General features: G+C 36.3%; 1 protein-coding gene across 4 annotated transcripts in view; it reads right to left on the reverse strand.

The window, feature by feature from the left end:
• MAN2A1 (mannosidase alpha class 2A member 1) overlaps positions 1-13,877 on the reverse strand; it is a 184,798-nt gene that overhangs the window by 98,835 nt on the left and 72,086 nt on the right. For all 4 annotated transcript variants that reach the window (XM_037011917.2, XM_037011918.2, XM_073233104.1 and 1 more), the window contains exon 5: positions 5,894-6,021. In XM_037011917.2, the coding sequence (XP_036867812.1) occupies positions 5,894-6,021 (128 nt within the window). The remainder of the gene's footprint in view (positions 1-5,893; positions 6,022-13,877) is intronic.

A 13,877-nucleotide genomic window follows, 5' to 3' on the forward strand; every position in this document is an offset into this window, starting at 1 on the left:
TGTGTATTTCACATATGTAATTTACCTCCAAAAATTGTAAAGAAATATTCAATTCTAGTAATTTTGGTTTTTATGGTGGTATGGGTTAACAATTCTGAACTACCTTTCATGTATTATTCTAAGACAGAAAATTAGGGCAAGGGAGCCAGGTTTTTACAGTATCAAGAAAATGAACTACAAAACATGTAAATGTGGGAGAGAGGAACTATACACTGAATTGAAACAGGAGATATCAGTACTAACGTATGGTTTTACACACAGACACAGACACACACACACACTTCCTAGCTAAGTGCTCCAGGAGGTTCTAGATGCAGTAACACTTCAGTATTAAGCAGTGCACGTTAGCCCCCATATCTTGACCTCGATATACCACACTCTATTAAAAATACCTTTAAACCAATGTCTTATTCAGGGGCTGAGGATGGGGAAGTATGGAACATATTCTTTGGCCATAAACGACATGGTCAAAGAATTACATAAATATATTAAAATAACTCAGGAGACAACTTGAAAGGGCTTCCACTGGCTAAATTTGGGGCAATTGGAGCATTAAAATAATTAATGATAGTACTGGATTATAACCAATTAAATAAAATAAGAAATAATGAGCCCATAAATAAACAGTAAATTAAAAGCAAAACGGCCACCCTGTGTGCGGTGGCTGTGCTGCACTCGGTGTACGGCTCTTCCGCCTGCCCGCGGGCCGGAGGGGAGCCCAAGAGGTTGGGCTCCCGGCGCCGAAGTGCTGCTCACGGAGAACGGACGCATCGCTCGGAGGCACCACAGCGCGGGGCTACACGCGAACGAGCAAGCTGCGGCAGCACCTCGAGCGCCAAGGCCTGATGGTGCTTGACTTCCCACGCACCCAGTTCGGGCATCAAGAGAACGGCCAGGGCGAGGAGATCCTGCCCTCGCTGTAGCACGTACGCCTCGGCTCGCTGCTTCGAACACGGCTGCATGCACCCTTTTTTGCTGTTCTGCAGGAGGCCCTGCCTGCCCCTGCAATGACGACGCTGCGGTCACAACTGGCCCTGGTAGTCAGTGTGCCGCGAGGACGTCTGGTACTTTAACTTCCTGTGCCGTGTTTTCCACTATCAACAACGAGCCCGCCATCAAAGCCTTGCTGCGCCAGGGGCCCGACTGTACGTAAGGGGGCCTGCCTCTCGTAGGACCTGCACCGCCCCCGCAGTTTCAGCCATCACAGTGTTGCCTCTAAACCTGAAGGAGGGATGCCTGATGTCCAGGAAAATCCCCAGTGGGCGCTGGTCCTGTCCACCCCAGCCCTGCAGCCTAGGCTCCTCCCCAATAAAGTGAGGGTGTCCCCACCCACACAAAAAATAGCAAAACTACCTTCTAGTAGAATACCAACTAATAATTATAGAAGGAATGATGGAGTTAGAAAAATCATCAATGGATTTTAAAACTAAAACAGTTGGGTCTGTTGAGAAACAGGGTATTTACCTATTCTCATGTATCTCACACAAATTAATTATTAAATAGAAAGGCAAGAAAATTTAACAGTACAGAAACTTAACAGATACAACTTAAGCAACTGATTAAGGCTAGCATCACCAATGTCACCAATATTGGAACAGAGAGAATGCACTTCCTGATAGGATGCATTGGGGAAAACATAACATCGCTACAATGATATTCTAGCAAAATAAATAGATCAGGTTAGATTATACTGATAGATACATAGACAGAGAAGAAGGATAGATAAATAATCTGAAACTCATCATGAGGAAACAGATAACTAAAATTGAGAGATGTTTCTACAACAGGGATCTGAACTCCTCAAAAATATCAAAGTCAAGAAATCCAAAAACAGGCTGAGGAACTATTCCAGATGACCCTGGGTTGGCTGCTAGACTGGGAGGAAAAAAATAAACTTCAAAAAAATATTATTGAGATATTGACAAAGTTTGAAAAAAAACTGTGAACTAGATTACAGTATTGTATTACTGCTTACATTTCTGATTTCATAACTTATCTTTTGGTTACCTAAGAAAATATTCTTACTTCTTAGGAATTAAACAAATGGTGATAAAGGGACAAGATACCTTCAATTGACTCTCAAATGGCTCAGAAAAATATGCTTATGAATGAGTACAGAATATACAGAAGCCTAAGATTTTGTATAGTCATGCAAGATTACAAAAAATACAAAAGCAAAACTGTTAGGAAAAATTATAGGAAATGATCATTATAAAGAATTAACACACTACTCAATTCTTGGCAAGTCTAATAGACTTAACATGAATAATATGAAAAAAACTGGATTATTCCAACTACATTTAGTATGAAAGCTTAAGAACAGTCAGGGAACAGTTACAAAAATTGGATATTCTGGGCAAAGGACAACCTGACAGTTCAAATTTTAAAAAGCTTATAAGTTTTAAAAAGTCATATTTGTACAATAAAGTTCAAAAAGCAGAAATTAACAAAGATTAAACAATTTAAAAAGCAGTTCATAACCAAAAGTAAAAAAAATCTCCAAAATAACAAGTTACTCTAAGCTGTTTAGAAAACAAAACTGAAAACACTATTCTAATTTATAAGATGTAGCCAAAGCTACAATAAAAAGAAGCATTTTCTCAAATATGTTCATTATCTAAATGTAAGCTAAAATTGTAAAATTCCTAGGAAAAAAAATAAAAAACACAGGAGAAAATCTGCTTGACTGTGGGTTAGATAATGTTTTTTTTTTCCTATAGTATCAAAAACACAAGTGACAAAAGAAAAAATTACACAAACTGGACTTCATCTAAATTAAAACTTTTGTGCTTTAAGAGGCTGAAAGAACAACTTTATATAATGGGAAAAAAATTGCAAATCATTACCCAATAAGGGGCTTGTATAAAAACATATAAAGAACCCTTACAAGTCAACAATAAAAAGACAAAGAAATTTTAAAATTAGGCAAACGATGTGAGTAGATATTTCTCCAAAGAAGATGTAAAAATAGCCAATATATACATAAAAAGATGCTTAACATCACTCATCTTTAGAGAAATGCAAATCAAATCCATAATATGATACCATCTCACACAAACTAGTATGGCTAAGGTAAAATAATAACAAATGTTGAAGGTGTGCAGAAATTAGAACCTCCATACATTGTTGGTTGGAATGTAAAAGGGTGAGGCCATTTTGGAAAGAAATGGACAGCTCCTCAAAATGCTAAACATAGTTACCAGATGAGCCAGCACTTCTACTCCTAGGTATATACACAAAAGAAATGCAAATATATGCCCTCACAAAACTTACACAAATGTGAAAAGCAACACCATTCACAGTAGCCAAAAGGGAATCAAAATGTCCATCCTAAAGAATGGATAAACAAGTGGGGTATATCCAAACAACAGAGTATTATTCAGCCACAAAAAGGAATGAAGCACTGACATATGATACAATGTGGATGAACCTTGAAAACAAGCTAAGTGAAAGAAGCCAGTCACAGAGGCTCTACTGAACAATTCCATTTATGCGAAATGTCCAGAATAGTCAAATCCATGCATGCAAAAAGCAGATTAGTGATTGCCTGGTTCTGGGGCAAGAAAGGGAGGAGTCAGAAAGGGGTATGCCTGTTAATGGGTAAGAGGTTTCTTTCTGGGATGTCAAAAAAGTTCTAGAAATAGATGGTGGTAAGGGTTGCCTAACTGTGAATATAATAAAAACTACTGAACTATAGACTTGAAATGGGTGAATTTTATGATATGTGAAGCAATAAAGTTGTAAGAAAAAATTTATGCTGAGCAAAAGAAGCCAAATCCAAAAGAGTTATTTCATATATAAGAAATTCTTAAATAGGCAGAAATAATCTCTGATAAAAATAATCTCTGATAAAAAATCAGAGAGCAGGTGCCTGCAGGGGGAGAGTTGAGGAAGATAAAGGAGCTTTCTGGATTGATAAAAATGTGGGTTAAAATGGGGTATACATCTGTTAAAACTCAAACTCTGCAGTTCAGATTTATATATTGCACTGCAAGTAAATTATACATCAACAAACACCAAAGATAAAGAAAAAAATGCACAAAAACTGAGGTTTATAAAATGAATGTTCTTGTCTTAGAACATAGTTAAGTATTTAAGAAAAGTGGCACTATGTGGGAGGTCCTCAAGTCCACCATCCCCATTGCCATTTAGTGATTTCTTAAGAAAGCTTACAGGACTCAGCATATAGTCATTCTCACAGCTATGATTTATTACAGTGAAAGGATGCAAACCAATTTCATCAAAGAAAAAAGGCACATAGGGCAGAGTCCACAGGAAACCAGGCACAAGCTTCTAACACTCCTTTCCCTATGGAGTCACAGAGGATGCACTTAATTCCCCTAGCACTGAATTGTGACAACACTTGAAATGCTGTCGACCAAGGAAGCTCGTGAAAGACTCACTGTCCAAGGTTTTTATCAGGGGTTGTCATATCTAGACACCCTCTGTCTAGTATATGTTAAGATTTTAGACTCCCAGAAGGAAAACAAGTGTCTGGCATAAACTATATTGTTTTTACAGTTTACACTGTGAGCTATTCTTAGCATTTAGAAAATCCAAGTCCTCTAGCCAACGGGCAACCTTGCAAGCAAGACCTTCCTAAGGTAACAGTTTTAAATCTGCTATGCTTTCTATTTACTGCACAAGCATGATATGTGCAACTACTCTAAACAACAATCACAACAATATGTAAAGGGAAAAAAACAAAGCAAATGTACAGAAATGTTAATAGTTGATGAATCTGGTTGAGGGATTTATAGTAGCTCTTTGTAGTAGTAGTATAATTTTTCTTTATGTCTGAAATTATTTCAAAAGAAAAAGAAAAAAATTAATAGGAGTGGTGGGGGTTTTATATCTAACATGGAAAAAAATTAATAATAAAGTATATAGAAATAACTTCAATAAAAAACAGATATACTTACCATAAAGAACAAAATTCTACTAAGAGATATGAAACATCTAAAAAGAATTACATACCACGTTGCCGAATGCAAATATTCGGTAGCACAAAGTTTTGTCAGCTCTACATTCTTACGAGTTGCAGGGAACATTTGATTTTATCAGTGCGGCAGCCTCATTTCCACTTCTTGTAACTCTCCCTCCTCATGGAGGACCCATTCACGATTCTGGTGATGCTGGCCCCACCCTCAACAACCCCTCTCTTTCATCACCATTTCTACCAAACAGCCCAGGTCTTGGTGATTTTAGCTCCTATACATCTGGCCACAGTATCTGGCTCATAGAGAAGAAACACCTAACCCATACTGGGCCAATCAGGTAAGGTATTAAGAAAAAGTCCTCTTGTTAGACTGGGAAGTTATTAGATTGGGGAAATGAGGATCCTGCTTGCCTATGGACACCTTACTGACCATGATGGAAGGTGCCAGAAGAAGACAGAAGCCATGCAAAAAGCAGCAGAGCCAAAGGAGACAGTGCCTAGACAACATGATTGGAGTCATCTGGATCCATCTCTATCTGAAGCTACAAAATCTCTGGAATTCTCAAAGCCAAAACCAATACCTTTCTTCCTTTCTTTTTCTCTTTTTTTTTCTTAAGCTAGTAAATTAGGCTTTTTACCTCTTTTAACTAATATACAATTAAAATCCCAGTGGGATATTTTTAGAAAAAATATTATTCTAAAATAAAAGTAATGAATAAAATAGATAAAGTAACAGATTAAACAAGGTAAATGACCCTACAAAGTAACCATATTATATCCATGTAACTTAATTTATGATCAAAGAAACATCATAAATTAATGAAGGACAAATTACTCAAAATAATCAGTGGGAAAATTAGTTATTAAAAAAAATAAAACAGAGCCTCATCTCACATTTCCCCAAATTAATTGCCTGAAATAGTCCAAACGAAAGAGAAAGACATCAATACATACCTAGATTTTTTTCCAGCCACTGATGTCCTTCAATTAGTTGGTCAATTAAGGCAAAATAATGTGAGGCAGCTTCATCAGGCATAACCCAGCCACCTGTTACAATTTCAAACTGACCATTTTCTAGCAAACTAAGGAGAAAATAATATAACAGTTTATTAACATTTTTTAAAAGTTCACATAAAAAATTTAAAATAGCATAAACATCAGGGACAGTATTTAAATATAACCAGTATGTATACTAGCTGTTTAACAAACGTTTTTAAACCAGTGAATGAACTTCAATTTGGAGACCGTGGTGATAAAACATCCTTACTGAAGAGTCTCAGGTGACCTCTACCCCCTAGGCAAAGCCACGCAGGTCACTTTTGAAACTCCTTTTCATAAGGATATAATCTCCCACACAATCTCAAAGATCCCTGATGTCACAAGGCACATTTGATTTATTTCTGAATCTTGCGTGCTTTACTCAGAGTATATGCTTGATGAGTGTTTATTGGAGGGCTGTCATTTTAAGCATAGTATTTGTTTCCATACACCTATACTGAAAAATCAATATTTATTTTAGTCCTTCTGAGATTGGTAAGTTAATCATGCAAACTACACAAAAGTAATAATAATAAAAGTAAAGCCAGTAAATATCATATGCCTCTGGGAATACAGAAAACATTATAAACACTTTGCTCTAGATTCAGTTAAAATATAGGCCAGATAGTTTTTTTTTCTATATTGTATGAAAAGCTCTAACATTATCACTGTGTGTCCACTGGGTACTCCATTGCCATAATACCACACAAGGTAACCAGATCCGTAGCCCTAGAAAAATTGTTATACCTTCTTCCCTTTTTTATGGGAAAAAAAAGTCATAAGCTATTAAAAATTTGAAGTACCTGAGGCAGTATAAAAATCAAGAATTTAAGGAAAGATCTAAGTGCCACAGACTTGTCAGTTTACGACATGATGGTTTGGAAAGTAAGTGTGACACTTCAGAAAGAAAAGCAGCTTTAATAAGGATACTCATCACTAGATGCCTATTGCTAACAGCCAAGTACCAAGCCAAATTTAGCTGAAGCATACCACAGGCATAAAAAATAAGTATTTTTCTATAAAGCCTATATAATAGAAGCCACAGCATTAACACAACATCTGATATAGCGAACACATTCATGATTATATAACCAGTGACAGGGTGGATAATGGACAAAATTTCTAAAAATGAGTGAATGAATAATTCCTATAAAATTTTAAAATGTTAATTAAATCTGTATTGCCATGGGAATCACCAACTAATACAATTTTACATGGTGAATATGAGGGCTCATTATAGTGCCTAAAGAAACCCAAATGTCTTGCAAACCTCAGATTCTCACAGGCTCTGTGGATAAAGTGAAGGCTCCTGTGGCCAGGATTCTCACCTGGCCCTGGTTGGCTTGCTCACTATACACATGTGGGCAATATGTTGTTACTGACTCTATATAAAGAGCTCCACCCAGTACTCTGGGTGACACGGCTGCAGGAGAGCAGAGATGAGGACAGAAACTTAGATGGCTGTGGGGATAGAAAGGTCCAGAGGCAGAGACCGGCTTGTTTCATGCAGAGTCACTCTGAGTGGACAGGATTCTGAGTGGATGGGATTCTAGTAATTGACTTGTCACTGTGGGAATAAAGTTGGGTTAAATCCTTTCACTCCAAGAACATTCTGCTGTCATTTCTTCGGTCACACTGAATCCACAATGAACTTACCCGGGGCTGAAACCCATCAGCAAGACAGGCTCCAATCAAGAATTTATAATGAAGAAGCTGGGAATTTTAAAAAATTGCATTTAAGACACAACTAAATCCAAGGCTATTTTGTCCAACTGCCAATGAGATTTTGCTTCCAGTAAGTTCTTTTTCTTATCTTTCTGGTGAATGCCTGACTTAGCCACACTCTGAAGGCCATGGCCCAGGGCCACTTCTTATGCCTTCTGGCTAGTACTTGGAAGCCTGATATGTCAGAACAGATTTAGGATTTAATTCCTGGCCATCAAATACAGAAACTTGACTTCCTCATCTCAGTGTCCCAATAAACAGATCTTTGGGAAAATTCCAGAAATAAATTGGTCAAAACAAATTCTTTGCTGCACTTTAATAATAGAAAATAGGAACTACAGATTAAGTAATCTAAAAATTAAAATGAAAAATCATTCCAATGATGGAATTTTTCAGTTATATCAGTTTTATTTTATTACATAATCCTTGTCCCATAGGCATGAATGGGCTCCAGGAAACAGTCAATGGAGCCAAGAATCACACATACTTTATACTGGGAGCAACTAATTTCCCTAGCTCTACTGGTGAATGATTGATCCCTTCTGCCCTCCCCACGATGCCTGAGATGCTACTGTGATCATGTACTGAGTTCTTAGCTGTACACAATGGTTAAAGACTATCCTGTCTATGAATTTAGGGAAGGCACAAGAACCTCTCACTCATTAAAATGTACTCCAGAATTTTCTTAACCTATTTATTTTGTTCTCTCCTATTTTTCTAAACCTGGCTGGTCCAAGCTGCCCTCATGTCTCAGCTCAAACAGAATCTACCCAGAGAAATCTCCCTGAACACCCAACCTAAATAAATGCTCCTCCACTGTACCTCCCCAGAAACTGTCACACAACAGCATTTATCACAAACCAAAACTGCCAAAATTACATATTCTCTCTTCCCCTCCTCGTCCACGCCCACCATTAGAATATAAGCTCCGAGAGAGCAGAGACTAGAACAGACAGCTTACTCTTCCATGCCCAGCACTGAGATGCTTGCTTGGCATGTAACAGGCACTCTAATAGTTGTTAGATCAATGAGGAATGAGTGAATGAGACTCTCGCTTTAAAACTAGCAGTTACATAAAGTTTTTGTATTAAATGACACTAGTGGATATATACAAAGTAAGTGGACAGGGAAGGGCCAGTTAGAAAGGACTGTGAATAACCTACGTACGAGGTGGTGTGATCTAGATCTGTAGTGGCAGGAAAAATGGAAGAGAGAGGAGACATTTTATGACAAAGTGTCACTGGGAATTAGGATATGACTGCAAATAGAACAAAGGATTGAAGCACAGATGACTGGGAATTTAAATTCAGGTGCCTAATGGTCAGTGGTGTTAATACACAGACAGTGGAGCTGAGAAGGGAAGTCACTTTGCAGTAATAAATATAACTTGAACAGGCCTATGTGATCTGATAGGGAGACATCCAAGGAGCTAACTGAAAAAGAAAAGTAAGTTTAGAAAGATGCTGATATAAAAATTAACTTTTGGGGGACTGAAACAAATGGGAAATAGAAAAGGATGGGAAGTCTGGAGAAAATAATCAAAAGGAGAATCAAGGACCAAGCAGAAGGAAATATAAAAGGAAACAGAGAAGAAATGTTAAATATAGGAAGAATAAATCTGTGAATAAAGCCTGAAGCATTCTAGAAAAGAGAAATGACTAGCAACCTGCACTTCCACTTGGTAAAAGGCCTTTTCATAGTTAACAAAGCTACTATATAACTGTGACTTGGAAATAGACACATCAATAGATCAGAATAGAAAGCTGAAAAATAAATATTTTAAATATTTATATTATTAAAATAGCCACTAAATTAGTGGGGAGAATGGATTACAGTTCTTTGCTTTGTTTGTTTTTTTAAAGCTTCAACCAGAATGATTTAAGACAAGTTTACAAAAGAGCCAAGAGTTTATGTCATGGAAGCCAAAAGACTGTTATTTGGAAACAGTAAGCATGCTAATGTAGATTTTTAAGAAAAACTGCATGAGTCGGTCACAACAGGCATAGATGATGTCATTACAGCAGACAAGAGAGTACATAGGTTTTAGTTTTTCTCAGCATAGTTTCTCTCATCAGACAGAAGAAAAGCCTAATGGGAGAAAACAGACAACATGATTTAAAATATGAAGTAGTATGACAATGACTGGACACTTGGCCAAATAATCAGGTTAGTAAATACTCCTGTTTCATTAACTGCCTATTTTTCCTAGTCTTACACAGAAGAATGGTAAAAACCAGATTATAAACCAGAAGATTCTTATAGGCAGGAAGGCTTGGTTTGATATAAGGTATTCACTGTGTTAGGCAAAAACACTCGCCACTTGACCAGTTCAATCAAACCAAAACAAAAAACACACAAGAACTGCAGATGAGCACAAATTTGGCATATACATCTCTGTATTCTCAAACATATGCAATAAGCACTAAGAAGCATCTGAAGGGTGACAGAAACATGAAGATGCTGACCTGATGAATGAGAAGCAGAGCGATAATCACGTCATTCAGAGACATCATTCCTGTTGACAGCAGGCAGGACAATCAACAGAAATGACATTGGGGGAAATACTTAGAAAAACATTTATAAGCAGTAAGAGCAAGGTTTATTAGCCTACAAAAAAAAAGGCCACATTTAAAGCTGCCAATGTTAGTTAGCAATATAATGAAAGTAAAGACAGACTGTAACAGTACATCCAGGACTTTTAATATTTTTTAAATCAAGTAATGGGAAATACTGTATTTATATAAAAAGTGATTTAGAAAAAATACAGTCACTTCCAAGAATTTCCATTTGCTTAGTGTTCAGTGAGCACCACTTGAGCTCTTTCTCTGAGATAGTGGGAATACAAAATTTAAAAAGATGTGCCCATCCTACAGAATATATTGCTTAGTTTCTGCCAAGAGACTCTCTAGTTTCTGGCAGTTTTTTTTTTCATATATACTTTTCCTAATATTTCCTAATAAACATGAGATCTTAAAGCACAAGTGAAAAAACAGGGAAGAGGGAATGAAAGTATATACAGGTAGCAAATACAGAAAAAGCAAACGAGGCACTAATGTTCTAAATTAACAACACTCCTGTTTCACTTTTTAATGGTTGGCTTGTAAAGACATTATGTACCTCTGTGTTTCTACTATTTTATTGCTTGGGAATTTGCTATATAAATTTAAGAAAATAACTGATCAAAATTAAGCTGAGCCTATCTGTCACAGTTCACTTTGCCCAAGGCACAGAATTTACACTTAATGTACTTGCCAAGCACAAGCAGCTGCAAATCACGTTCTCTGTCATTTTTTCCCCGTGTGTAGACTCATCACATATTTGGAATTTGGTCACACACAGAAGGATAGATTCAAAGAGCATTTTTTCCCTAATGGGGTAATTGTGACAGATAACTTGGTAGGAAAAAACGCATCATTTAGCAAGCTTCAAAGAATCACAAATTAATTTCACATGAGAAAACGAGCTGAATTTGTAATCATACATCTGGGAAAATTTGAAATAATGCAAGATGATGTACAGGGATCGTTCTTAAATAAAAAATCAGTTAAATGGAAAATTCAAAAAGATTGAGGCTCCCAATGAATCAATTAATAGCGTAAAAACATTTGCTTATCAGATTAATCTGATTCATATACCTTTCATGGGGAGTATCTGATATGAGAGCAAAAATAAAATTTGTTTTAAATTGGATGATAATTGGAGAAATTCATCATACACTTCTGAATCTTGTTAATACCATCTTTAAAGATTTAGTACAGGAGGCGCAGAGGGCCAATGAGTGTGCTCTCTTCACTCTTCTCACTTCGTTCCAGTCAGACTCCTACTCTGAGTTTGCTATCCATGTACTTTCCCTGCCTGGGCTGTTTTCCCTTCCAATATTTGCCTCGCTGGCTCTCAGGATACGTTAGGAACCTTCCCTGGCCACCACATCCCATCCAAACCTCACCTACATTGTTCCTTTTCATGAAATCCAAAACTTTTGTAGCATTTATTACTATATTTACACATCTGTATGTTTACTGTCTTTCTCCCTCAATAGAGGGAGCTTCAGGAGGGCAGGAATCACACCCATTTTGCTCACCTTTTAACACTCAGAGGAGTCCTATTAGAAAAAGATATCAATGTCCCAAAAGAAAAGCGAACAACAAAGTATATGAAGCAGGTATTTCAGAAATAACAATTTCTTAAAAATTGAATAGAAACTAAACATCTTTCATAAAGAGATGCAAATTAAAACCTGGATGAGATGCCACTTTTCCTTTTCATATTGGAAAAATCAAAAAGTTGTATATATAACACGCTGTGACTTCAAGAATGTTAAGGAAAAAGGTATTGGCAATACTGCATATTGGCACATATTAAAATAACAAATTTTAAATGCATGTTTTTATCCATGTTCATTCAGAATTAAGAAAATATATAAAAGCATAAAAATAAACAAAAGCATTGTGTAACACTAAAGATAAAGATATACTCTATGCATTCACACACACACACATACACACACACACACACACAAAAGAAATACAACTATGTGGTCATCAACTAGGAGAAGTTAATTAAGGACCCCTCATAAACAAACTTTTATAGTCGGTAAAAAGAAAGGTATTCCTCTTTCCTGAAAGTTTCTCCAAGACAGATTAAGTTTAAAAACATGGTACAACATCCATTAGGATGGCTATCATCAAAAAAAAGAAAATCAAGATGTGGAACAATTGGGAACTGTATATGGTTGGTGGCAATGTAAAATGATGCAGCTGCTATAGAGAATATGGGGATGCTGCAAAAATTAAACACAGAATTACTATATGATCCAGCAATTCCACTTACACAAATGTACATTTGTATGCCCACATTCATAGTGGTAGTATTCATAACAGTCAAAGGTGGCAACAACCCAATGTCCTGCAACAGATGGATGAATGAAATACAAATGCAATGAAATGTATTTTTTAGCCTTAAGAAGGAAGGATTCTGACACATGCTTCAACATGAACTCTGAAGGCATTATGCCAAGTGAAATAAGATAGACACAAAAAGGCAAATGCTATATGATTCCACTTACATGAGGTACCTGGAGTAGTCAAACCTACAGAAACAGAAAGTAGAAATGGTGGTTGCCAGAGGTGGGGGTTGAAAGGGAATGGGGAGTTAGTGTCTAACAGGTACAGAGTTTCAATATGGGATAATGAGAAAGTTATAGAGATGGATGATGGTGATGGCTGCACAACAATGTGAATATACCTAATGCCACTGAATAGTACAACATAAAATCATTAGAATGGTAAATTTTATGTTATGACTATTTTACAATAAAAAGACTCAGAAAGAAATCAGCACAGTGTGTGTGGCATGCTCTCATTTATCCAACACGTGTATATATATATATATATATATCTGCACACATGTATATCTTTTCCTGTATATTTATAAAACACATAAAAATCTGGTTACAGTAGCTGCTTTCTGTGAGAAGAATTAGTTGGCAAGGAGACACGTTTGGTTACTACCTTCCCTGTCACTGGGTACTCTTCATCTTTCTGGACTTATACTGACATATGATTACATGAAAACTAACAAAGCTACAGCATAAAATAATCATGAAATTTTATTTAAGAGTATTTATCATATTAGACAGTTCAGTTAATAGTCTGTGTAGTTTTAATAAGCAAAGGATATACTTTAAGTATGCCAGTGTGAACACTATTCACTTTCTGATATTTCTGAAATAAAATTAGTAAAAATGCTCTTTCAAAATAAATCAGAAAATACACAGGAAGTTAAAGAGCAAAAATTTTAAATCCACTCTTATTATCTTGCTACAAATGCATAAAGGATTATGGTAGGCAGAGTTTTTAACCAACTTAATTTTACTAAATACTATACCATGAACATCTTCCCATGTTAACAGACATATATCATTATGCATATGGCTTTACTGTATTCTCTAAAATATTTTTCATTGAGATGTAACAACATACAATATAAATGTGTTCACAATGATCATCTTTAACTGTTTATATCCCTGTAATCACTACCCAAAACAAAATACAGACTATTTCCATCAACTCAAGTGAAGTCTCCTATTCCCCTTTTGGAACAATGCCTACCTCATTTCCTCCAGAAAAGACACTTGTACTTTGTGATTTCTGTAACAGATCAGTTTAGCTACTCT

The sequence above is a fragment of the Manis javanica genome, chromosome 1, assembly GCF_040802235.1.
Source record: "Manis javanica isolate MJ-LG chromosome 1, MJ_LKY, whole genome shotgun sequence".
Taxonomy (NCBI): domain Eukaryota; kingdom Metazoa; phylum Chordata; class Mammalia; order Pholidota; family Manidae; genus Manis; species Manis javanica.